Source organism: Toxorhynchites rutilus, chromosome 1, assembly GCF_029784135.1.
Source record: "Toxorhynchites rutilus septentrionalis strain SRP chromosome 1, ASM2978413v1, whole genome shotgun sequence".
NCBI classification, from domain to species: domain Eukaryota; kingdom Metazoa; phylum Arthropoda; class Insecta; order Diptera; family Culicidae; genus Toxorhynchites; species Toxorhynchites rutilus.
The window spans coordinates 204207469-204232156 of NC_073744.1; the positions used below are offsets into that span (position 1 = coordinate 204207469).

At 39.4% G+C, this 24688-nt stretch overlaps 2 protein-coding genes across 2 annotated transcripts; one reads left to right on the forward strand and one right to left on the reverse strand.

The window, feature by feature from the left end:
• The first annotated feature begins 1875 nt into the window (after positions 1-1875).
• Positions 1876-22732, forward strand: LOC129778504 (ethanolamine kinase-like). The gene is made up of 5 exons (XM_055785436.1): positions 1876-2503; positions 11161-11588; positions 11930-12156; positions 12219-12438; positions 22193-22732. The coding sequence occupies exons 1-5, from the start codon at positions 2387-2389 to the stop codon at positions 22263-22265; spliced, it is 1065 nt and encodes a 354-aa protein (XP_055641411.1). The 5' UTR covers positions 1876-2386; the 3' UTR covers positions 22266-22732.
• A 126-nt stretch (positions 22733-22858) lies between these two features.
• Positions 22859-23575, reverse strand: LOC129761706 (lipoamide acyltransferase component of branched-chain alpha-keto acid dehydrogenase complex, mitochondrial-like). Its single transcript, XM_055759445.1, has 2 exons — positions 23162-23575; positions 22859-23098 (listed from the first exon to the last, which is right to left on the reverse strand). The coding sequence occupies exons 1-2, from the start codon at positions 23573-23575 to the stop codon at positions 22859-22861; spliced, it is 654 nt and encodes a 217-aa protein (XP_055615420.1).
• Positions 23576-24688: the final 1113 nt, after the last annotated feature.

The window sequence follows — 24688 nt, forward strand, 5'->3', positions numbered from 1 at the left end:
CAGATAAAAAATGACAGAATTGCAAAAGTATGGGAAGCAAACTTGGTTGGAGATGCCCTGTGAAGGGTGCACTTCATAGGTAAGGTACTCATAGTATAAAGACATAAAACTTGACTGAGGAGTCAGTTGGAGTAGAAGTTATCAATCACCAATGGATTCATGATCTTGCAACGGATGAGAAATCTGTAAGATAATTCTGTGAACCGAAGAGTAAGCGGGGATACTCCTGCCAAGACTTCGAGACTCATCGTATGTGTCGAATGCTCGAATTTTCTTGCAGTTGAAACACATGAATTTGTTTGCTTTTTTATCATGCCAAAACTGAGCAATTTAATTACATATAGTTGACAACTATCCCCTCCCTACCCTGTTGAAGTGTCCCCATGGTATATAAATAACCTCGTAATACTTTGGAATTATTGTAACAAGTTTTCATTCGTTTCTCTAAACGCGTCGGTTTTACCCCGACAGGATGTCGATCTTACCCGCAATCGCATCAATTTTTGTATTCTATCAAAATTCGAGTTCTACTCAAAAAGATCAACAAATACTGTAGAACGGTTCATGAAATGTTGTAGAGGGGTACTGTAATGATTTAAAATTGAAGAAACATGGGATGTCTTGGAAATATGTGGAAATGCTTAGAGTGTAGGTTTTACCCTTATTCTTCCTAAATGGAGTTCTGTCTGTCTGTCTTTCTGTCTGATTCTTAAGGTAACCGTACACTGTTTGTTCGGAGGTCAAATCTTTGACACTCGTTGACAGATAAAGTCTCCCATACAAACAGAACACAAATTTCTGCATAACTCGAGAACTAATAGGGCAAATGGAACAAGAATTGGAATGTGAGAATTTAAGAGTACAATAAATGTTTCTATGATGGTTTGACACTCCTCCCTGCTTTGGAAGGAGAAGGAGGGTCCCATAAAAATATTACACATATCTCAACTAACCATAATAATAACTAAACATGACAAAACTTTCGGAAAACTCAGAAGAAAAATAGGAAAATCCGGAGAATTGAAATCCCAAATTTTCTACAATTACATCGTTATAAGCGTTCTTAGTCCGTTTGATGTTTGCGCTAACAAAAGTGATCTTTTTTCGAAAGTAGAAATGGATTTTCAGATGAAAAAACGGACTCCCAAATCTCCTAACTATATAAATAAAAATGAATCGCCAAATGTATTGGTAAGCGAAAAACGCGAGAGAGGAATAGTTCGATTTGAGCTGTCTTCATTTTATCATACTTTCTGTATCAAACATGTATTCCATGTAACGAAGAAACATGTTATTTGCAAGTAAATGAAGAATCTTGAACGAGAATTGTGTCTGAAAATAATTTTATATTATAATGAGTTTTGGTAGAAATACTAGGAAGTTTGTGGTAAAAGGAAATTGTAAAGGGTCAATTAGAAAATCAATCAATGAATAGTTCTGCGATTGGATCCATAAACCTTCGCCTAGTAAAAAAACGTGTATGTTAGAAAGTATTGAAAACAAAAAATCCATTTTGAACGGGATGAAGTTTGCCGGGTCAGCTAGTATCACATCAAATTTTTGTACCCTGTGCTGGACTCGTGGACCAACATAGCACACAGCGAACGAATTTGTCGTAAACACATGCCGAGTTGCGAATTCATGCGACTGCGCGGTAACACGTATACCAGCAGAAGAATGCACGCTTTACGCAAGGCATCCACAGACGAGAGCCGCAAAAGCGTCCCGCGTGGTTGGGTCTGAACAAATCCAGTCGGGAGATAATGATAAAGAGAGACGAGAATAACACGAACAGTTGGTCACTTTTGCGATTGACTCCCTCCGTATGCTCGTACTTCTGCTTGAATAATTTTGTCTCGCGCCGACTGTCACAGTTTGTTTTCATTGCTCGATTCATTTCGACGTCCTTTTTCTGCGTTGGATCTGGGTTCACTCGTGTGCAAAACCTAAACCAAAGCATTTGAACAGAAAATCACCCCGCATGAAACCAAATAATTGCAAGAGATAACATACAGGTGCTAAACGAGATATTGACTCAAGCTTTACAGTGGTGCGCGCCCTAAGATCAGCATTAGGCCATTGGGCAGCAACTCTGACTTCGAAGCGCGTGCAAACTGTGTTCCGATCGACGTGGAACGGGTTATCACCAGTAGTAAATCAGAGAGACGAGCTGACATTCCGTCGGGAAATATTTGCTCTGACAATCAACCGAGGGCGCCTGATAACGGGCAGCAGTGAACCACGAATCTCGCGAAGCGCTCATAATCTTGCAGGTCAAGATTTTTGGTCGATCCTAGGGCAACCTGGCGACAAGGCTCTTCGGAGGGGAATCACTAGTTTAGTCTACTATCCAGGAAATACGTTGGTCGAGATTGAGTACGAATAAATGGCCGAAGTGTTCAAGCTAGATCTGACCATCGATGAGAACGATGTGATCGGGGGCGCGAAGGAAGTACTTAATGTCATTCGGCCACACTGGATGACGGATTGTGTTCGTTTCAAGGTGAGTAACGCGTAAAAATATTAATTTTCTTTATGGTTCCTACATCCTCTAACAAATAGAAAACCGAAGAACGCGTTTCTGATAACGATTAATTCTACGACAAAGTCGGGGACCAAAGTTCTATGGGATGGTTAATGATGAATGATAACATTTGACACAGATTATGTTTTAAGTTTGAGCGAATCATCTGACTCTGTCCTACAAGTCTCATGATGAACAAATAAACATTTGGCAGTAAATCAGAGGTAATCTTCTGAAACGATCATAGTTTCAGCAATGTAACAAAGAGGCGCGCAATGAAGCCGTGTACTTTTGAGTCATGCTCTAAAACCGGTTTGCTCATTGCCACTGGTAGTAGAAAACTCATTCCGGAAATCCATTGCAATTGCAATTTACTTCGTCTAGCCACCTAACCAATAGCAAATGGGAGTCACAGCGAAGTAGAACGCTTGTTGGACCGTGTGAAAAAACACCATGATACTTATTTTTGCGAATTTACTCCTATAAGCATGTGAGACATTTTATTGTTAAAAACGGTTACTCTAAATATGATGTTATTACTACATTATGATTTGATGCTACCCGTGGAATGTCTTATCAATCTTAATGACGCGTTAGCAATATTCACAATCGTTTCGATGTCAGATCAGTGCAGAAATTGATATTGCCTTTGACCATGCTGATAAATTTTTAATTACTCTAATGTCAGATTTTAATTCAATGGAAGTTGAATTGATCACGCGGATATTGCGCCCCTAGATTTTGACGTAGGACTACGTCTTTCATTGCTGTACCGGGGTGTAAGTTCAAAGCTTGGAAAACGAGAGAGTGACGCTGGAATGCAAGGTTTTGAACGTTAATACCTCTTTACCGGCTGAATGAAGTGGTATAATAATCACTTCATTCAAAAGCTAAAATGTCAAAGCGTTATATGATTGTCACTTATTTGTCCAAAAAATCGTTTCAATAGTTTAAAAATTGCTTTGAAAAGAGGCTATTGAAATCATAACAATCTAGCTTATTGATAATGATTGCTTTTGTGATGATCGGAATGTGTTCCTGAACACGAATGCAAAATCAAGGCACCTGGAAAAACCGTCGTCGCGAATACATGCAGGTAGGGATCCTCGATCATTCATCAACTAATCGAATACTTTTCAGTAGTTTGTTATTCGATACGATTAATCGTTATCGGATACCTAATCGATTAATTGTCATATTGAGAGAAATAATTAGTTAGACTAATATTTCTCATTTGCTTGAAATTGCTTGACGTTTTAATTAATTGTAATTGTATATTCGAACCGTTATAATTACTTACTTACATTCGAGTTGCTAGTGTTGCTGCGTTAAATGGTCATGGGGCATATAAAACATAAGCTAAGCATTGTGCAAAACACTTTATCCGAAATAATATTAACTCCTTTTGAAACATATGAATTAAAGTTAACTTTTCCATCAAAAATACGTTTTATACAATAGGATAACAAGATCTTTAAGAGTTGATGAAAAAATCTTCTATTTTACATTTATTAACATGACCTAATTACATTATATACTTTTCTTAATACATATTAAAAGGTCTTTCAGATTAAACGCTCACGCAAAAAAAAATCGAATAGCTCCTTATGAACATTTTTTTTAGCTCCGTCGATGGTAACACTGCATTCCCCACTTCGGGACGATAATATTTGGCTACACGTTCAGTCTGATCGGATAGTTTCTAGTGTCAAGATGTACAATTTACAAGAACGTGTATTTTTAGTGAAACCGTGTTACTCGAGCAACTAAAGCCTTAATGAAACTTTGTGTTCTTATGGTAAGAATTTCAACATTTCTCGTCGTCGATTACTTCTTCTGGACCGTTGCTATACTAATAAACCACAAAATTTTGAGGAATTTAATTCTGTTCACCGTTTAAAACACATTATCGAAAAAGGGGTGGTTACATCGAAAATATCGTAAAATAAACTTTATTTTCGTTTATTAAAAATAAAAATCGGTTCACTTTAGTAGAAGTTATCAAAATTTGTTGCGTGAGCGTTTAATGTCAAAGACCTTGGGCCTTATTTCCGTATCCACTTACACTTACGTCCCCACTACGCTTACATCTCACTTCACTTCTTTGCACCTATTCCCGTTTCCACTGTACTCCGAAAAAAAGTCCCGGAGTGCCGACGTTTAACAAAAAATTTTTTTCGAGATTTATTTATTTATTTATTATACTTGTCTTCGATATAAGTCCTAAAGACAGATTAATCCTATTTTTAAATACGTTCTTGGATACAGCAAAGTCAAAATTTGAAGACACTTCGTTAAAACGACGGCAACATACATCCAACGGGTTGTTTTGTCCAAAAAGAGTACGATGCACCGGTAGACGAAGAAAAACTGAAAACCGCGTTGTTCTGGCCGGAACGTTGAAATTTATGTTTTCCAGTAGTGCTGAGCAGTCCACATTGTCGTTGAGCATATCGAATATTAAAAGCCGCTGCAGCAGAATACGTCTACTCTCCAAGTCGGAAGGTGTATTAGAGCGCAACGTTGTTCGTAGGGTGGCAACCGGATAGGATCATTCCACGGTAGCAAGCGAAGCGCATAACGAAGGAAGTTCCGTTGAATTCGCTCAATTCGGTTAACCTGAACGGCATGGTATGGCGTCCACACAAGAACGCCATATTCTAGTACGCTACGTACCAGCACACAAAAGATTGTCTTCAAGCAATAGATTTTTTCAAGAATCCAAGCACCGAGTATGCTTTAGCTGTTGTTGCTGCTATGTGCTGAGAAAAGTTTATTTTACTGTCAAGAAGCACTCCGAGGTCCTTTACAATGCTGACTCTGACGATGCTGTTTGCGGACATTTTATAGTCAAATGTTGTTGTATTTTTGTCCGACAGAAAGAGATGACATTACATTTACTTATGTTGACCTCTATTCCATTTTGCTTTCACCAGTTTAGTCATGCGTCGATATCAGCTTGGATGGCATAGCACTCAACTATAGATGACACTACCCGGTAGAATTTGAGGTCGTCGGCGAACATTACCTTCTGCGAATTGATCGAGTGACAGAGATCGTTGACAAACAGCACAAATAGAAGTGGTCCCAGGTTACTACCTTGGGGCACTCCGGATGTGATGTCAAAAGGGACCGAGTTTGCTCCATCTATGCGCACGTACGCACGACGTTCGGTAAAATAGGACAGTATCCAGCGAGTTAACCAAGCGGGTAGGCCCATTTTGCTAAGTTTGTCCACCGCAAGAGAATGAGGAACTCTATCAAATGCTTTTGTGAAGTCGACATAAAGGGTGTGTCACATCAAATTGCATCACGGAAAAAGCGCTGTAGAAATTTAATTTTTAGGAATTATATCTTCAGCTTTCGCTTATAATCAGATAAGAGTGTATAGATCACGTTGGCCATGCTTCACTGTCAATTTTTCGTAAATTTGGAAAAATGTCGTCGAACGAAAAAGAGCGTCGTGAATTAATCCTGTGCACTCATTTCGAGAATCCGGAGTTGTTACATCGGGACATCGGTAAGATGCTGGGAATCGTCCAATCCACGGTCAGCAGAGTACTAAAACGATACTTCGAGAACCTAACCATCGACCGGAAGGTGAAGAATGGCAAAAATGGATGCTCCGTCAGTGAAAAAGATCACAAGCGCGTAGTTTAGCAGTTTAGACGTGATCCGAGAAGTTCGGTCCGGGATGTCGCCAATAAGCTGAATTTGTTAAGTTCATTCGTCCAGCGGACCAAGCAGCGGGAGGGCCTGCGTACATACAAGGTTCAGAAGGCTCCTAACCGCGACGAAAGGCAAAACATGGTGGGGAAGACGCGAGCCCGAAAGCTGTACACCGAAATGCTGACGAAGCCGCATTGCCTGGTAAAGGACGACGAAACCTAAGTCAAAGCGGACTTTCGTCAGCTGCCGGGCCTGTTGTTCTTCTCCGCAGAGGACAAATTCAGCGTTCCGGAGGAGATTCGCAAGCAGAAACTATCCAAGTTTGCAAAAAAGTACATGGTGTGGCAAGCGATCTGCTCTTGCGGAAAGCGGAGCGCCCCCTTCGTGATGACCGGCACGGTAAACGGACAGGTTTACCTTAAGGAGTTCCTACAGAAACGCTTACTACCACTATTGAAGCAGCACGAGGGCCCGACCATCTTCTGGCCGGATCTCGCTTCGTGCCACTATTCAAAGGACGTGTTGGAGTGGTACGAAGCCAACGGGGTCACCATCGTGCCAAAGGAAATGAACCCGCCCAACGCGCCGGAGCTTCGCCCAATAGAGAAATATGGCAGGCCCTCCGGAAGAACCCAAAAGTTGTCAAATCGGAGGCGGACTTCAAGAGAAAATGGATTTCTGTTCAAAAAAAACTACAACCTGACGTTGTACAGAACCTTATGGACGGGGTAAAGAGGAAGGTGCGAGCATACGGGCTTGGGCTCGAAGTATGAATAAAAAGAAAATGAAAAAAGTTGTTTAATAGTTTTTATTTTACTGTCTAAAATTTTCAAAAGGATCGGTCTACTGAGCGAATTTCTACAGCGTTTTTTCCGTGATGCAATTTGATGTGACACACCCTTTATATGGCGTCGATTTGCAGCCGCTTTTCCAGACCGGTGACCAACGAAGAGACATAAACCATCAAGTTTGTTGTGGTCGAACGTTTCTCACGAATCCATGCTGGTGCTCAGAAATTATCCGATGCACGTAAGGATAGAATGAATCGTGGATAAGACTCTCTAAGGCTTTAGGCAAGCAACTCAGAATAGAGATGCCGCGGTAGTTTTCGACGTCATGTATACTGCCAGTTTTATGTATAGGAGTGATAGTAGTAGTTTTCCAAAAACTTGGGAAAACACCCTCCTTTATGGGACGATTGAAAATGATGGTGATAGGAACGGTTAGCGCGTCGGTACAGTTCTTGACGGAAAACGGAGATAGACGATCAGGTCCCGCGCCTTTGGCTACATCCAATCCCTGCAGTTTGTTCAGCACATCGTCGGCAGAAAAGTTGAAAGGTGCCATATTTAAACTATAACGAGACAAACTATTCAGGTATGCTTCAGACGAAAGTGGTCGGTCATTTCTTAGCACACTGCTGAAGAAAGGCGAAAACAAGTTTGCCGATTCGAGAGGAGTTTCGGCAGAAATTCCTTTGTAGAAGACGTGATGTGGAACTCCTTTCGTCTGTTTTCTACTTCTGACGTACGACCAAAACGATTTGGGATCTTGCTTAATCCTGGTTTCCGTGTGATTCATGTAGCTGCTAAAGCATCGCGCATTCAAAGAGTTATATTCGCTCTCAAGGTCACGAAGCTCAGCTTTGCGTAGTTCACTCCTCGACCGAAAATAAATGATGATGATGATGATGATGATGATGGTCCCACCTCTTTCCCCTACAAAGGCTTGAGCGGAACGAGTTATCTTATTGATAATAATTGAGTTACTGAGTTTATTACATCATACTAACCAGTAAGCACATTAAATTGAAAAGAAAACGGACTGGTTATCCCGCAGACATAGATTACTAATCGATAGAACAATTTAAGCCTTTGTCTAAAGTATTCATTCCATGGCATGTCGAGAGAATTTCCAACCCGGGAAGACCCTAGACCGATCGGGAATTGAACCCAATGCCTATGTCAGTATTAGCCATGAATTTTCAAGGGAAATCCCGCTTTATCAGATCTCCGGCCACGGCCTGCAATTGCGATCGTTTCCGAGTTTTAGTAGCTGAGCAAACCCAAGCCTTATTCTAGCCGACACTTCAGGCCCATCACTTCACATATCCCAAGGCATGTCAAGAAAATTTCCAACCCGAAAAAATTCTTGACCGATCAGGAATTGAACCCAATACCTATGTCAGCATTAGCCTAGAATTTACAAAGGAATTCTCGCTTCACTGGATACCCGACAACGGTCTGTTAATCGTTTTCGAGACCAGACAGCTGAGCAAACCTAAGCCTAATTCCAGCCGATACTTCAGGCCCTACATTCAACCTGGGGTATAAACGTGTCAACCTGAATCTGCAATGAGATCCGCCACAACACAGAAAAATCTTGATATAATTATCTGTTGAGAAGATGAATTTACAAGTATTCCGATTGAGCTATCCCTAGCTTACCTCAGGTTTCCACATTAAACCCCTTGGAATGACTTTGTTTTATTCGATCAAAAATTCTTTTGCTTTTGTTCAATCTCACGTTTCTCTATGTTTGCCAACGCGCGCGGGCTCAAACTATTGCAGACTTCACAATTATTTTTTAAATTTAGTTGAATAACTAAGATATATATAAAAGCAAAAAAAAAAAAATACCATCATCACCATAGTCTTGACAAGAAAAATACACGGACACACATACACTCAAAAGACAATAATTTCCTCGTTTTATGAAATAATGAAATAATAATGATGATCTCCTCAAAAAGTTTGTACTGTACGAGTTCTCTTGTTGATCTTTATGTAACAATTATTAAAATAACCAGTAAGCACATTGAAGTAAAAAACAAAACAAACGGACTGGTTATATTACAAACATAGATTCCTAATTGAAGAACAATTTATGTTATCAACTTAACGTATTTAACCCATGGCATGTCGAGAGAGTTTCCAACCCGGGAAGACCCTGGACCGATCGGGAATTGAACCCCATGCCTATGTCAATATTAGCCATGAACTTACAAGGGAAATCCCACTTTATCAGATCCCCGGTCACGGCCTGCATTTGCGATCGTTTCCGAGTTCTGGTAGCTGAGCAAACCCAAGCCTAATTCTAGCCAATACTTCAGGCCCATTACTTTACATATCCCAAGGCATGTCAAGAAAATTTCCAACCCGAAAAAATCCTTGACCGATCAGGAATTGAACCCAATACCTACGTCAGCATTAGCCTAAAATTTACAAAGGAATTCCCGCTTCACTGGATACCCGACAACGGTCTGTTAATCGTTTTCGAAACCAGACAGCTGAGCAAACCTAAGCCTAATTCCAGCCGATACTTCAGGCCCTACATTCAATCTGGGGTATAAACGTGTCAACCTGAATCTGCAATAAGATCTGCCACAACACAGAAAAATCTTGTTATAATTATCTATTGAGAAGATGAATTTACAAGTATTCCGATTGAGCTATCCCTAGCTTACCTCTGGTTTCCACATTAAACCCATTTGAATGCTTTCATTAAAAAGAATTGTTTTTGCATATGTTCTATCTCAAGTTGTCTATGTGTGCTAACGCGCGCGGGCTCAAACTATTGAAGATTTCACAAATATTGTTTAAGTTAACCATCATCATTACCGAAAATCATCTCGACCGAAAATAGCGTCTCCTAGCTTTGCGGAGACGATTTCGTTGATGCTGCAGCTCGTTGTTCCACCATGTCTGTCTCTTCCTACCGGATCGACGTCGTTTCTTCACAGGGACGACATCACAGACTATTGAAAGCACACGTTGATAAAAAATGGCAACAGCCTTATCGATGTTGCACCCGTTCAAACACTCGTCCCAACGAACAGCGGAGATCGTTGAACTTAGCGACGCAAAATCGCATTGACTAAAATCAAAATCGTAAGGATCCGAGACGTTCGAGCTGTCGCTTTCACTAGCGATTTCGAATTTCAAGACGAAGGGCTTATCATGATGATCGATGTTAAGCATGGGCAACGGGGGCTCGAATAAATCGACATTTTTCTCATTGACGAACACTAAATCAAGCAGTCTTCCATGCACGTTTGTCAAATCATTAATCTGATAGAGACCGCATCCCACAACCAACTCTTTCAGCGCGATTTCTTGCTCGGAGGAAGCATTCACCGGCAACAAAGAGTTTATATCCTCGTCATGCATCCAACACAAGTGGGGTAGATTAGAATCACCTACAACCAATCTACACTAGATCACGACGTTTCATGCAATTTTAAGACATTTGGCATCAATTTTTTTTCCCGAAAACCCCGATTTCCTCCCCCTTGGGTGATTTTTTGATTTTTAAAAAACTCAAACTTTGACCGTTTTGCGCCACTCTCCCTTAAGTCCGATTGAGCTGAAATTCGGCAAAGGGTGTTTTTTCGAGGTGGTGAACATTTTGCATAGAGTAACTTTTTGGAATTTTAGGGTCGATTTTTTCCCATGCATTCATTGGCACCCTAGCGAACACATTTCGAATGTTGTGAACTTACCTTGGAGCGAAACAACGTTTATTGGAGTGTCGAAAAGATGTAAACGACGCAAAGCGTGCCGGAAGCCGGAGCACGTCAACAACTGAAATCGAATATAAGTAATCCGTGGGTATACAAAAATTGTGATACTTTTAGAACAGCTCTTGTAGCTATAGAGTGATCCACTCTATCCCATTCCATTAAACATTGCCAGAGCCATAGCCGGTCAGCATAAGTGAGAGACCATAATGCCACAAAAAATCTAGAATTGAATATACGAACCCGCGTAAATTCGAATGTCGCGATACTTTCGAGATGCAATTTTAAACAAATGATTACAGAGCCAACGGTAGTCCTACGTCTACCTTGCGGTTGTATCACAGATATAACCCACTTCAAGTTTTTTGTTGTTGCTATTATTCATTATCACATATGACAATGCTCCAATTATATCTTTGATTTCCCTCGTCTAATTTGCATTTCCCAGCTGTTCACGGACGGTATCACGAACAAGCTGGTCGGATGTTTCAATCAAAACAACAACGTCGACGAGGACGCCGATGGGACCTCGGATGATGTGGTGCTGGTGCGAGTGTATGGCAACAAAACCGACCTGCTGATTGATCGGACAAAGGAAACGGAAAACATTCGCCTGCTCCATCGGTACGGCTTTGCGCCCACGCTCTACGCCACCTTCCGCAATGGACTCGCCTACGAGTATGTCCCCGGAGTAACGCTCACGCCGGAAAGCTGTCGGGAGGAAAGAATCGCTCGGCTAGTGGCCACACGAATGGCCCAGATGCACAAAGTTAAGGATGGATCGATCGGAAACCGGGAACCAATGCTGGAAGCGAAGATCGACCAGTTCCTCAAGCTAATACCGCCGACTTTTAGCGATCCATCAAAGCATTCAAGGTGAGTAGTGATAGCCCATTGCCTCACGTTTTTGTGCGTTGCTCAGACGAAGTTTGCATAGTAAATTAGATGCACTTTGCGAGGCAATGAAAGTGCGCACGCTTACCGTTTATAGCACAATCATTCGCGCTAGATGGAATTGATTCGATACCTTTATGATGCTGTAAGGTTCATTCCTACTGTACGGGATGTAGAAAAACACCATCTTTAGTGATGAGGTTGCCGTTGAATATGAGTGGAGCTTCATTCTCTTTCTCTCGATTAGTAGGAGAAGGTCTGCGACTCTCACGATCAAGTGTTGCCATATCGATGCTACCTATCGCTGTTTTCAATATTTGTAGGATATCGAAGATATTCCCAAGTGCGGCCCAGTTGAGACGTGACTTTGACGATCTTTACGGTAAATTGCGCCGGCTGGACAGCCCGGTTGTTTTCTGCCATAACGATCTGCTGCTGGGGAATGTCATTTTCAGTTCGGACACGAATCGAGTCACGTTCATCGACTACGAGTACGCGGCGTACAATCATCAGGCTTTCGATATCGGGAATCATTTCACCGAGTTTGCAGGTAGATAGGGCATGATTGACGATTCAGAAGCGAGCTTTTTTTAGATGTTTGTTCCATTTTAGGAATCGATGAGATCGATTACGATCGTTATCCAAGCAAGGAATTCCAGCTGCAATGGTTGAGGGTATACCTGGAGGAGTTTAACGGAGAATCATGCACGGAGAGTGATTTGGAAAAGCTTTACGTGCATGTGAATCAGTTTGCGCTGGCTTCGCACTTCCTTTGGGCGGTTTGGGCGCTTATTCAAGCGGAACACTCGAATATTGATTTCGATTTTATTCGGTGAGTATAATTTAATCGTTCATTTTGCTTTGAGAGACTTCAGTTCATGCACATCCAGTCGCTTCTGTAAGTGTAATTAATCGGATGGTGCTGATTTGATTTGGGTGCGACTTCATCACATCGACTATTGCTTAAAATATATTCTTAAACTGACTAAGACGAATTTCAGGCCAACTCGAATGGCCGTTGGCAGCACCATCTCAGATAGCAGTGAAACGTTGTGGGTGTAAAAACATGGGTCATTTAAGCAACTTTGCATACTCGAAATATTCGAAAAATAATTAGACTACTTTTTGGAAAAAGTAATTTTTTTTCTTAATTTTTTACAAAACGTTATAACTGAAAAACTATGATACCTACAAAATTCATGTCAAAGGATGCAATGTAGGAAATTGTTTCAATTTTCATTTAAAAAAATACCAATAACGCTGACAAAAAAGTTATTTTAAAAATTAAAATTCATTTTTCTCAAAAACGTATTTTTTGAAAATTCCCAAAAATATATATGAATAGCCCTTAAAATTTCCAACAAGTCGTCCATACATCGGAAGATGGGCACTTTTAGAGGGAAAAAGTTTCTCTAACAACCTTTTTATATTTTCTTTGAAAAAAAATACAACTGATCCTAATTTTGTTTAAAGTCAAGATAGCGATATAGTGTATTCGACAAAGTTGTAGATCTTGTTAAAATATAAACTTTTGTCGAAGACATTAATTTCTATCTTTTATAGTTTTTGGACTATAAGTCATTTTTGTTTGAAGACTCCTGAAAAAAAAAATGTTTTGCTCGTAATTCTCACGTTTGACATGTTCTTGACATGTTTCTAAATAGAGAAAAGTTAGCAGAGCATGTAAAATGCGATAGATTTTACATAAAAATGTTACAAATTAAACATTACTAGTATTATTTCAAAGAAAAAAATTAATAAGTTGTTGTTCGAAAAACTTTTGCTATGTAAATGTGCCCATCGTCCGATGTATGGAAAACTTGTTGGAAACTTTAAGGGCTATTTATATCTTTTTTTTTTTCAGAATTATCAAAATATTTTTTTTTCAATGAAATTTTTTTCCAAAAAATTCTCTGACAATTTTTAATGAAAACCAAAATAATTTCCTACGTTCCATTTAGCATATATGTGACTAAAATTTCGTAGGTCTAATAGATTTTTTTGTAGTTTTTTTTTAAATTTAAAAATTATAAGATCTACTACAAAAAGTTGGTTAGAGAATGAAATGTAGGAAATTACTTTTCATTAAAAATTATCAAATAATTTTTTGAAAAAAATTGCATTGAAAATATTTTGAAAATTAAAATTTATTTTTCCCAAAAACATATGCTTTTAAAATTCTGAAAAAAAGATATAAATAGCCCTTAAAATTTCCAACAAGTTTTCCATACATCGAACGATGGGCACATTTACATGGAAAAAGCTTTTCGAACAACAACTTTTGACGTAGGACTACGTCTAACCGGAAGATATAGGGGGTGAAATGGAAATCTAGGCACTGAACAAGTAGGAAAAAATGCAAGATTTGGAACGCTTATAACTCGAGCATTTCTCAATAGATCGCAAAGGTGTTTGCATCAATTGATAGGAAATATATCTACGTATCTATCATAACGAATAACATTTCATTTTTCTTGAGATAAATAATTGAATAATTGTGAAATATCAAGCATTGTCCAAATGCACTATGTGCCAACCGTACCGACCAAAACGGGCAACCAGAGCAGCAGTGAAATAGAATGAAGCACGATTGGAAAGGAAAAAGAAAATAAAATGAAAGAAACATTGGTCGCAGTCTCACACATGCGTAATTCTCGAGCCAGCCAGTCAGCTTAAAAATCCCCGCTCCGCTGCCGTAACGATCATTCTCATTCAAACCGTACACCACATCAGTTCGCATCACAACACATCAACAAACCAACCCAAGCAGCCATGTCTGGACATGGCAAAGGAGGAAAAGTGAAGTGAAAGGCAAAATCCCGCTCGAGCCGTGTTGGTCTGGCTAGGCCGAGCACGTTAGTACCAGTGCACCAGTCCACCTAGCCGCCGTTGTATAGTTTCGGCCGCCGAAGTGATCGAGTTGGCTGGCAAAACTGCTCGCGACGATAAGAAAACCCGCATTCGGAACAGAACACATTCGGTTAGGTGGACATCAAGACAACAGGCAGTTGCAGCGAGTGGCGAGTGGCAAACGCAATCGCAAAACGGCATCAGGTAGCAGAAGAAAAAAGTTTGTTCTTTATACAATCTTCTTTGGTGGCAAATTCAGAACAAGGCGACATCGAGGGCGTTCGAAATGATTTTCTTCAAAACCACGAGTACAAAGTTTTCTAAATTGGAACCATTCCATAAAACACGGCCATTAAACCTTTCAAAAAAGAGTTTACGAAATACAGTTCAATGCTTTCTATAATAATATCCAAAATAATAATAAAACACAAATTGATTTTTTCATAATTTGTTTGTCAGGATCTGATGAGTATGTGAATTTGGCAGTTGTTCTGAGCTTATTGATAGTTGGGGACTTTCCTGATTATTCCACTTTCACCAATTCTTAAATTGTTTCCAGATTGAAAGTACAGTAATTTACAATTAGTTCGACATTTAGCTAATTGGACGGACATGCAATGCGACACTTTGAAAGTCGACACTGTACCACTGTCATCGCAAATGTTCAATTACAGGTTAAAATCGCCTCCAATGCGACACTGAGTGGTGCTTCGGCACATCGCATTAAATATAATTTACTGTACAACATGTCACAAGCTGGATGGGAAGAAATTTTCCAACTGTATAGCTGTGGCGAGTGGCAAACGCAATCGCTAAACAGGAAGGTTTAGCCGAACAAGATGGGGATATCGAGTGATAACAAAACAATAAACTCTTTAGATTAAAGACAATTTTGTGATCCTGAAAAGGACCCTTTTTAGCCTGCATGTGAATCCAACGAGCGAACAAATCGTAATGAATGTATTTTTTTTTGCCATCGCTGCCTTTTAACGCTCATTCGTTCGTCTCGTTGGACTCGCCCCTTTGGCTGAGTCTGTCGATTTGTCTCTATCATGTGAGTGTGTACCGCTAGAGTACAAAACGCGCGGACCTCAAAAAAATATCTCATTTTCTTTCAAACCGTAAACCAGTGTGGTTGTACGGCATCGTTTAACATCGCATCGCATCACATCATAAAAAGAAAATAAGCAGCAACGTGGATGTGTGGACGTAATAATGGAGGACAAGTTAAGGGAAAGGCCATTACTTAACTGATTCCCTAATTTCACAGCTTCACTCACCAATAAGGACAAATACATTAAATAAACCTATCCATTTTTCAGCTCTACTATATACCATTAAATTCAAAACCACTATATATTATTATTATCTATTCAAACTGTATTTCATTTCATTTCACTCTACCCCTCAACTCATCAAGGCAAGACTACAAATCTTACAATTCATTCGTTTCCGAAACCACAGTTTAAGGTACGGTAATGTGCTCAATAGTGAAATATATGATAGTGAACGAGCTGATGACCACCTATGCATTCCCTATCACAGCCATCACTTTGATTGTACGATATGTGTATACGCCGAAAGATGCCCGACGTTGAACATTTAATAAGTACAAAGCCTTCAGAAAAAAAATCAAGAATCAAGTTTGTAAAAAAAAAGCAAAAACACAACACCAAAGGTTCTTTTCAGAACCCCCAACACGTTCATAAAGAGTAAACAGTAAACTAATCCATTTTTCAGGTAGATAGGTATGTATTCACGTAGGAGAAGAAAATAAAACAATATATTTAAAATATATATTTAGCAAAAGCTGTCCCCTTTGTATAGTCCTACGTCGCTCCGGTTTTGTCACCGACATTACCCACCCGTCTTTTTTTTTAATTATTTTCTTTGGAATAATATTATTAATGTTTAATTCGTAACATTTTTATGTATAAATTATCATAAATTATCAAACATGTCAAGATCACGTCAAACGTGAGAATTTACACACAAAAATGTTACGAGCAAAACATTTTTTTTTTTCAGGAGTCTTCATACAAAAATGACTTATATTTCAAAAACTATAAAAGATAGAAAGTTGATGTCATCGACAAAAGTTTATATCTTAACAAGATTTGGAACTTTGTCGAATACACTATATCGCTATCTTGACATTAAACAAAATTAGGATTAGTTGTATTTTTTCCAAAAAAAATATAAAAAAGTTGTTAGAAAAACTTTTTCCCTGTAAAAGTGTTAATCTTCCGATGTATGGACGACTTGTTGGAAATTTTAAGGGCTATTCATCATATATATATTTTAGGAAATTAAAAAAAACGTTTTGACGTAGGACTACGTCTTTCATTTCTATACCGGGGTGTAAAACCAAAGTTTCGAAAACGAAAGCGTTACGCCGGAGACCGAGATTTTAAATAAGCATTAATAGCTCCTAAACAATTGAACGAAATGGTATGATGAACACTTCATTCGAAAGATAAAATGTCTACGCGTTATATACTTGTTTCTTTTTTATCCAAAAACTTGTTTCAATAGTCTTAAAATTTATTTCAAAACATGCTATTGAAATCACCAATCGGTATATAAGCGAGCGCCACTCGGAAATCCACTCAGTTCTAATTGAACAGCGATTGGAGCATGTTGTCGCTGTTGTGGTGAAGCTCTTCGTTTATCATGAAAGCGCGAATGAACGGTGTCACCAAGAGCCTGTTTGTGCACCTTAGGCCAGAAGGGAATCCATCAGGAGGAGAGTGATGCCGCAAATGGTTCCCCGGGAAGAGATCGGAGCAGCCGCCACACACACACATACACGCGCGAAACTCTTCGTTTGGATGCCATTCAGCATCGAGAAAATTCCGGAAAGATTCAATCGTTGCTGATAAATAATCTGCCAGTTCCCCTGGGAACTGAAAAATACATTCAAGCGAAAGAGTTTATTTTAATGTTTTCTATCCATATAACACTGCGGCCAAATACATTTGGTTTTGGGATTTTTCAATCAAGTCGAATTAACAGGTGCTTACATATAACATATAACACTGCGACCAAATACATTCGGTTATGTGATTTTCCAATCAAGTGTGATTGGCAGGAAAGGTTCTGAAGAGTATTCTTCCCCATCAGTAGGATATGTTCGTTTCCAATATTGGATGCGCGCGCAACGGAAAATGTTTCGCATCGCGAAAAACATAATTCTCAATCGATTATTGCTCAGTCGCTGAAAGTTTCAAACTCAGAGAGCTCATTCGCCTCTAGTTTGTCTTTCAAATTACCATCGTTAACCACACCTTCTTTCTATTCAATCACGGACAAAAAGCATACTTAAGCGATATTCTGGTGGTGAAACGCATTCATTTTTCGTGAGGACATCGACAAGACAACATCGCTACTGAACGAGTTGAACGAGCTGGACGGCGAGTGATCAAGAGATTAATTACCAGGCCTGACCTAAAACTCATTCAGTTAGTTTGGAATTGTGAGGAAGCGCAGAAAAGCCGATCCATCAGAAGAAGAGAAGACGACCGAGAGAATACCAGCATCGAAAAACGGTTCCGTTTGAGACATCGAAGCAGCCGCCACACACATATATACGTACGGAACTTCTTTCATTTCAATGCCATCCAGCATCGAGAAGGTTCTGGAAGAATATTATCGTTGCTGAAAAATAATCTGCCAGTTCCCCTGGGAATTGAAAAATACATTCATGCGAAAGAGTTTATTTAAATGTTTTCTAACCATATAACACTGCGACTAAATACATTTGGTTTTGTGATTTTTCAATCAAGTGCAATTAACAGGTGGTAATAAAGTTAGCATTAGTTAGTGGTGGACTTCGAGAAGAATCGAGAAGAATCCGAAAAGATGTCATCGTTACTGCAAAACAATCTGCCAGTTCCCCTTGGAATTGAAAATTACATTCAAGCGGAAGAGTTTATTTTAATGTTTTCTATCCACAAAGTGCTGCTGCGATCGAATTTATTGATTTTGTGATTTTTCAATCAAGTGTAATTAATTAGCAGGAAATCTTCTGAAGATTATTCTCCCCCATCAGTAGGATATTTTCGTATCGAATACAGTTTGCGCTCGCAATGGAAAATGTTTCGCATCGCGAAAATCATATAATTTTCAATCAATTATTGGCTCAGTCGCCGAAAGTTGCAAACTCAAAGAGTTCATTCGCCTCTAGTTTGCCTTCCATATTGCCATCGTAAACCACACCTTCTTTCGATTCAGTCACGTACAAAAAGCATACTTAAGCGATATTCTGGTGGTGAGACGCATTCATTTTTTGTGAGGACATCGACAAGACATCATCGTTACTGAACGAGTTGAACGAGCTGGATGGTGAGGGTTCAAGGGATTCATTACTTGGCCTGACCTAACCTGAAACGCATTCTGTTTGTTTGGACTGTGAAGGAGCGCAGAATAGCCGATCCATCAGAAAGAGAAGAGAAGACGACCGAGAGAATACCAGGTTCCGCTTGAGGCATCGGAGCAATTGCCATACACACACACACACACGCATACACGCGCGCAACTCTTTACGTTTGCTGGTTATCGAGAAGAATCCGGAAAGAAGTGATCGTTGCTGCAAAATAATCTGCCAGTTCCCCTTGGAATTTAAAATTACATTCAAGCGAAAGAGTTTATTTTAACGTTTTCTATCCATATAATACTGCGACCAAATACAATTGGTTTTGTGATTTTTCAATCAAGTGCAATTAACAGGTGGTTATCGAGTTAGCATTAACCACTGGTGGTGGACTTCGAGAAGAGTCCGGAAAGATATCGCTTCTGCAAAATAATCTGCCAGTTTCCCTTGGCATTGTAAATAACATGCAAGCGAAAGAGTTTATTTTATTGTTTTTATTTTATGTTTTTCTGCGACCAAATACATTTGGTTCTGTTATTTTTCAATCAAGTGCAATTAGCAGGATGGCTTCTGAAGATTATTCTTCCCCATCAGTAGGATATTTTCATATCCAATATTGGATGCATAAAATCTTGTACCTCCAACGTAACGCTCTCGTTTTCGAAGTCTCCCAAATATTCATTTATTCTTTCATTCAGAATGGATTCAGATTCAACTTCAAACAAATGATCACTAAATCAACGATAGTTCTACGTCACCATTGCGGTTATACCATAGATATAACCCACTTCCTGTTTTTGAGAAAAATGAATTATAATTTTTAAAATAACTTTTGTCAGCGAAATTTTTTTTCAAACATTTTTTGGTGTTTTTTTGTGAAAATTTAAACAATTTCCTACATTTCATCCTTTGACAAGAATTTTGTAGGTGTAATAGTTTTGAAGTTATAAATTTTTGTAAAAATTAAGAAAAAAAATTGGCTTTTTTCCAAAAGTAGTCTAATTATTTTTCGAATATTTCAAGTATGCAAAGTTGCTTAAATGACCCATGTCTTTACACCCACAACGTTTCACTACTATCTGAGATAGTGCTGCCTAAGTCGAGTTGGCATGAAATTCGTCTCAAAGAGATGGCACAAAATGCTAATATCTAGTCAATATCGGCAGGAACGTTATAAAAAAAATGCATCTTTTCTGCGAATGAAAATTTGCATCAGTGACAAACATTGAAAGTAATTCCGAAAAAACGATGGATTTTTTTTCAGAAGAGTGGGAGAACAGTGTATTTTTTCTATACTCGCACCTATAAATGGCACCCCAAAAAATACCACTTTTTCCGATTTTTCCACTAGTTTTGAGATCGTGATATTTTGGGTAAAGGACTCACTCATACCAATGTTCACTTTGAGCAATTTATTAGTATTTAGAGGGCTAGGAATATCATTACCAGCTTCGCTTATACTCTTATACTTATACTATACTTATTATTCGTTTTAGAACGCAGATAATTTTTCATCAATTTAAGCTTGCTGAAATTTAGTTCGCAGGATGCGCGATCTGTGCCATTTTTACTTTAGTGTAAACCAAACTAGCTAGCTATTTTAGTTCAGTACCAAAATGGCTCAGCCTGGTCACGGTACGAGGGAGGGAAGTAGGCCTTCCATTAACATAGACGTTATCTAGAAATATGCGTTCTTATGCATCTTAAGCAATAATTGACGGATTTCATGCCAACTCGTCTTAAGAGTTGGCAGCACTATTTCAGATAACAATGCAACGTTGTGGGTGGAAAGACATTAGTTAGTTAAGCAATTTTGCATACCTAAAATCTTCAAATGAGAATTAGACTACTTTTTGAGAAGGGCCATCATTTTGACGTGGGACTACGTCTAACCGAAGTATACGGGGGTAAAATGAAAACCTAAACACAGAACATGCAAGAAAAGAAAGAAAGATTCCGAAAGCTTATAACCCGAACATTTCTTAATGGATCGGAAATATGTTTGCCTCAATTGACAGGGAATATTTCTACGCATCTAACACAATTAATAAAATGTTATTTTTCATTAGATAAACAATTAAAAAACTGTAAAATGTTAAGCGTTATCTAAACGCCCTAACTACCCAGTTTGGATTGGCCCGATTTACGGTTTGCCCAACACAGACTTCAAAATCAATGTGTCTGGATGAATCCGCTTGGCAAATATATGTAAGCTGCGAGTCCCCGCTGGCACGAAGACAGTGATCAGCCGCCCCTGACATGGGCACAATAAATCAAACTAATGATCGCAGTGGTTTAATGTTCCTACACAAGAAGACAGAAGAAGAAAACAACATCAACACTGTCCCAATACTTTGTCTGACCGAAAGATAATAGGCGATCGTGAAACAAAATCTGAGGAAGGTGCAGAATACGAAAGAAAAAAGTAAATAAGAAGGAAGATTTCACCAAAAAATGGAAAAAGCCTCAAAACTGGTGACAGAGGATACCGTTAAAAAGTTTATGGATGTCCTCTGTCGTAAAAAAAAGAGTATTTGGACATAAAGCGACGAACTAAAGGTTCTGTGATGTGAATGTGAATTATCCCAGATATGAACATAAATTAAAATGGTTTTCGCTGCAAGTTTTTCTTTGGCCGAGTTTTGCTAATCATCTGTAATTTATACCAAGTTGAAGGAGGTTAACATCCATACCTGTCACGTTAAAAGTCAGGAGTTCAATTCTCACTTCAGACATTCTTCCAAGAATGGAAGTAAAAGTGACGAACCAGCCAAAATGTGTTGAAAGTACTATATAATAGAGAGGAAAAAACCAAGTTGGAAATTTGGTTGCAAACGAACAGAAGATGTCAACTCCTCGTATGGTCTCAATAATTACTTTGTAACTTCAAGAAGTTTCGGCAGATGGGAACCTTAATTATCAAGTTCTAAAGGAATTTTTAAATTTAAGAATCGAAAAATGTTATGATTGAATTCAGCATCGAACTTTGAGATTGTGAAAAAAAACTTAACATTACAGATTTGATAGAGATTAGGCAATAGGGAACGTTCATCTACATCAAGTAGCGGTTCTTTCAAAGAAACTAAAAAGCAAGAAAGAAGGTTCTTTCAAAGGAATCAGATCTATGCTCAAATCCAAATGATTGGAAGCACCTTCAACGAGAAACCGTAATGCCTTATCGTTGACGTACAAAGAATGAAAGGCGAGAAACCTATTTCCACAAAAAAGTGAATTGTTAGTGTTCGATTCGAAATGGGATTTTCACACAGAGAACGATATTTCAAAGGTCGAAATCCCATTGTTGGTAATCTGACACGATTGAGAGATACAGATATAATTAACTGATCTTAATTGTTAATTCTAGGTTCGGTGAGATCCGCTACAATGAATACCTGCGACGACGCGATGAGTTCCTGTCGCTAGCATATCAAAACTGACAGACGTAGTGTTCCAGAAGCTGTCAGGAAATGCAACTTTTGACTACGAGGAACGACAAATACCGTCTGTCTCATAGTTAGCATAATTATCGGAGCGCCGTTGTACTCAACATGAACCCGACTTTACAGTCGCACTTCATTCCACTATCGAAGCATCACAGCCGCAACAGCAGCAGCAGATTCAAAATGCATCACATTCAGCGGTGGACAGCAGCAACTATCAAGTGAAAGTTAATTTTAAGGCCACGAAATCACGGACCAAAGAATGTTCCGTGAGTTTAGTTTTTTTTTCGATTCAATCAGACGTTTGATTTTTTGGCAAATGACTTAGCCCAGGATGGTTCTTAGAACTTCGAAAGTTCCTCTGTACATGCTTTTGTTAAATAAAATGTAAGTTTAATAAACGCGATATCATCGGTGTGCAATCAGTATATTTCCCCGTATATACAAATTAAAATAATCTAAAAGTGCGTTATAATATCTCTCTGTATATCACTTAATAAATGCAATAGTGGTAATAGTCTAGGACTAATCATCTTCTCCAAATGCAAGCGTGTTGCGTTTTCATCGTTCAATTATGGCACGACGCGTTGTTATTTTGCTGTCAGCAGAAAAAGTTGGGGATTTTCAAGCAGTTTCTTCCACGCGTTCGAGAAGCTGGCCATAGTCACTCCATCGATTACCCGGTGGTCGGCCGACCAGCTGACGTTCATGATGTGCGCCGCGATCACGCTTCCCGAGGCATCAAATCGGGGCAGCAGCTTAGTTTTCCCGATAGCACCAATTGCGACCTGTGGGGGCATGATGCAGGGGTGCGTGTAGGTTCCGCCGACCTAGAGATTAAAGAACATAAACTATAGTTAAAGCTCGATTTGCAATTTACTGACAAGACTCACGATTCCTATGTTGGACAGCGAAAATGTTCCATTGAGAAAATCATCTGGTGTGAGAGCGCCTTTGGCGCCCCGCTCCTGCAGGGCATTCATATCGGCTGCAATTTCCAGAATTGTTTTCTGCTCAACGTTCTTGACGTTAGGTACAACCAGACCCTGCGGGGTATGCATTGCGATGCTGATGTTGTGGTACGACTTGTAAATTAAACATTCGTTGGCCTCGTCGAAGGAGCTGTTTATGATGGGGAACTGCTTGAGGGCATTGGAAGCGGCCTTCACAAAGAAAGGCATATAAGTCAGCTTCACTCCCTGGGCCAGGGCTTCTGCTTTGAGCGCGTCCCGGAGCTGTACCAATTGGGACACATCAATCTCGTCGCTGTATGCAAAATGTGGAATTTTCTGTAAGAACAATATCATTATCGTTAACCGGGAAATACTGAATCGACTAGTGATGAAACAGATAATAGTTTGGCCTGATACCGGATACCGAATATCCGACAACGAACGAACGTGATGAATTATATGTTAGATTAATTCGGATCAAGAAAAAGTATTTTACACCACAAAGTAAAATAGAAAAATTAGTATCGAATTTATTCACGTGTGTTTCTCACTGTATCTATAGATCGAATGAAATTTAACAAAAGAAAAAGTCTTGATGTCAATGTATGTGTTATGGCAGCGTTGCCGTTATTTCTGATGCACTGTAATAGCAAACGAGGGGCGTACTGCTAATTTCTACACTCCTCCTCAGTGCGTCCTCCTTTAATCCTTGTCTGCATTCCCAGCATTTCAGCAAAACGTCGAAGTTTCTGAGCCGCTAATGGTTTTGTAAGTATATCAGCCGCCATCGAGTCCGTTGAGCAGTATCTAATCTCGACTTTCATTTCTTCGCATAAATTTTTCACGAACTGTTCCTTAGTATCAATATGCTTGGATCTTCTTGTAACTCGCTCCGATTTGATCAAAGCGATGCAACTTTGGTTGTCCTCATAAATAACCGTCGCATTATGCTGCTCCTCGCCCAAGTCCTTTAGTAATGTTCTCAGCCATATATCATCCTCGCACGCTTCGCATAAAGAGACGTATTCCGCTTCCATTGAAGAGAGAGAGTCACTGAACACTGTTTTCCGACTTATCCACGAAATAGCCGCTCCACCAAACAGAAAGGCAAATCCGGAAGTAGATTTTCGACTTGATATTTCACTTGCCCAGTCCGCATCTGTGTAGCCAATCAGCTCTCCTGCGTCGCCAGTAAACGATAATTTCCAAAATTTGGTGACAAGTAAGTAGCGTACCACCCTTTTAGCAGCTACCCAGTCTGTCTGTGAAGGACTGCTTACTCGTCTGCCTAAAATAGAAGTGCTCACAGAGATATCCGGTCGTGCATGTACTGCTATATACAGTAACGCACCTACTAAGCTCCTATACGCTGATGGATCTTCAAATTTTCCGTTGCATTCCTGCTTCAAAAATCCTTCATCTATTGGAGTTTTTGCAAATTTAGCATTGGTCATTCCAAATCGAGCA

Coding starts and splice junctions, on each gene's coding strand:
- LOC129778504 (XM_055785436.1), top strand. CDS start 2,387: ATGGCCGAAGTGTTCAAGCTAGATCTGACCATCGATGAGAACGATGTG. Junction 2,504..11,160: donor CGGATTGTGTTCGTTTCAAG/GTGAGTAACGCG, acceptor TGCATTTCCCAG/CTGTTCACGGACGGTATCAC. Junction 12,439..22,192: donor ATTGATTTCGATTTTATTCG/GTGAGTATAATT, acceptor TGTTAATTCTAG/GTTCGGTGAGATCCGCTACA.
- LOC129761706 (XM_055759445.1), bottom strand. CDS start 23,575: ATGATATTGTTCTTACAGAAAATTCCACATTTTGCATACAGCGACGAG. Junction 23,099..23,161: donor CGCTGTCCAACATAGGAATC/GTGAGTCTTGTC, acceptor TTTAATCTCTAG/GTCGGCGGAACCTACACGCA.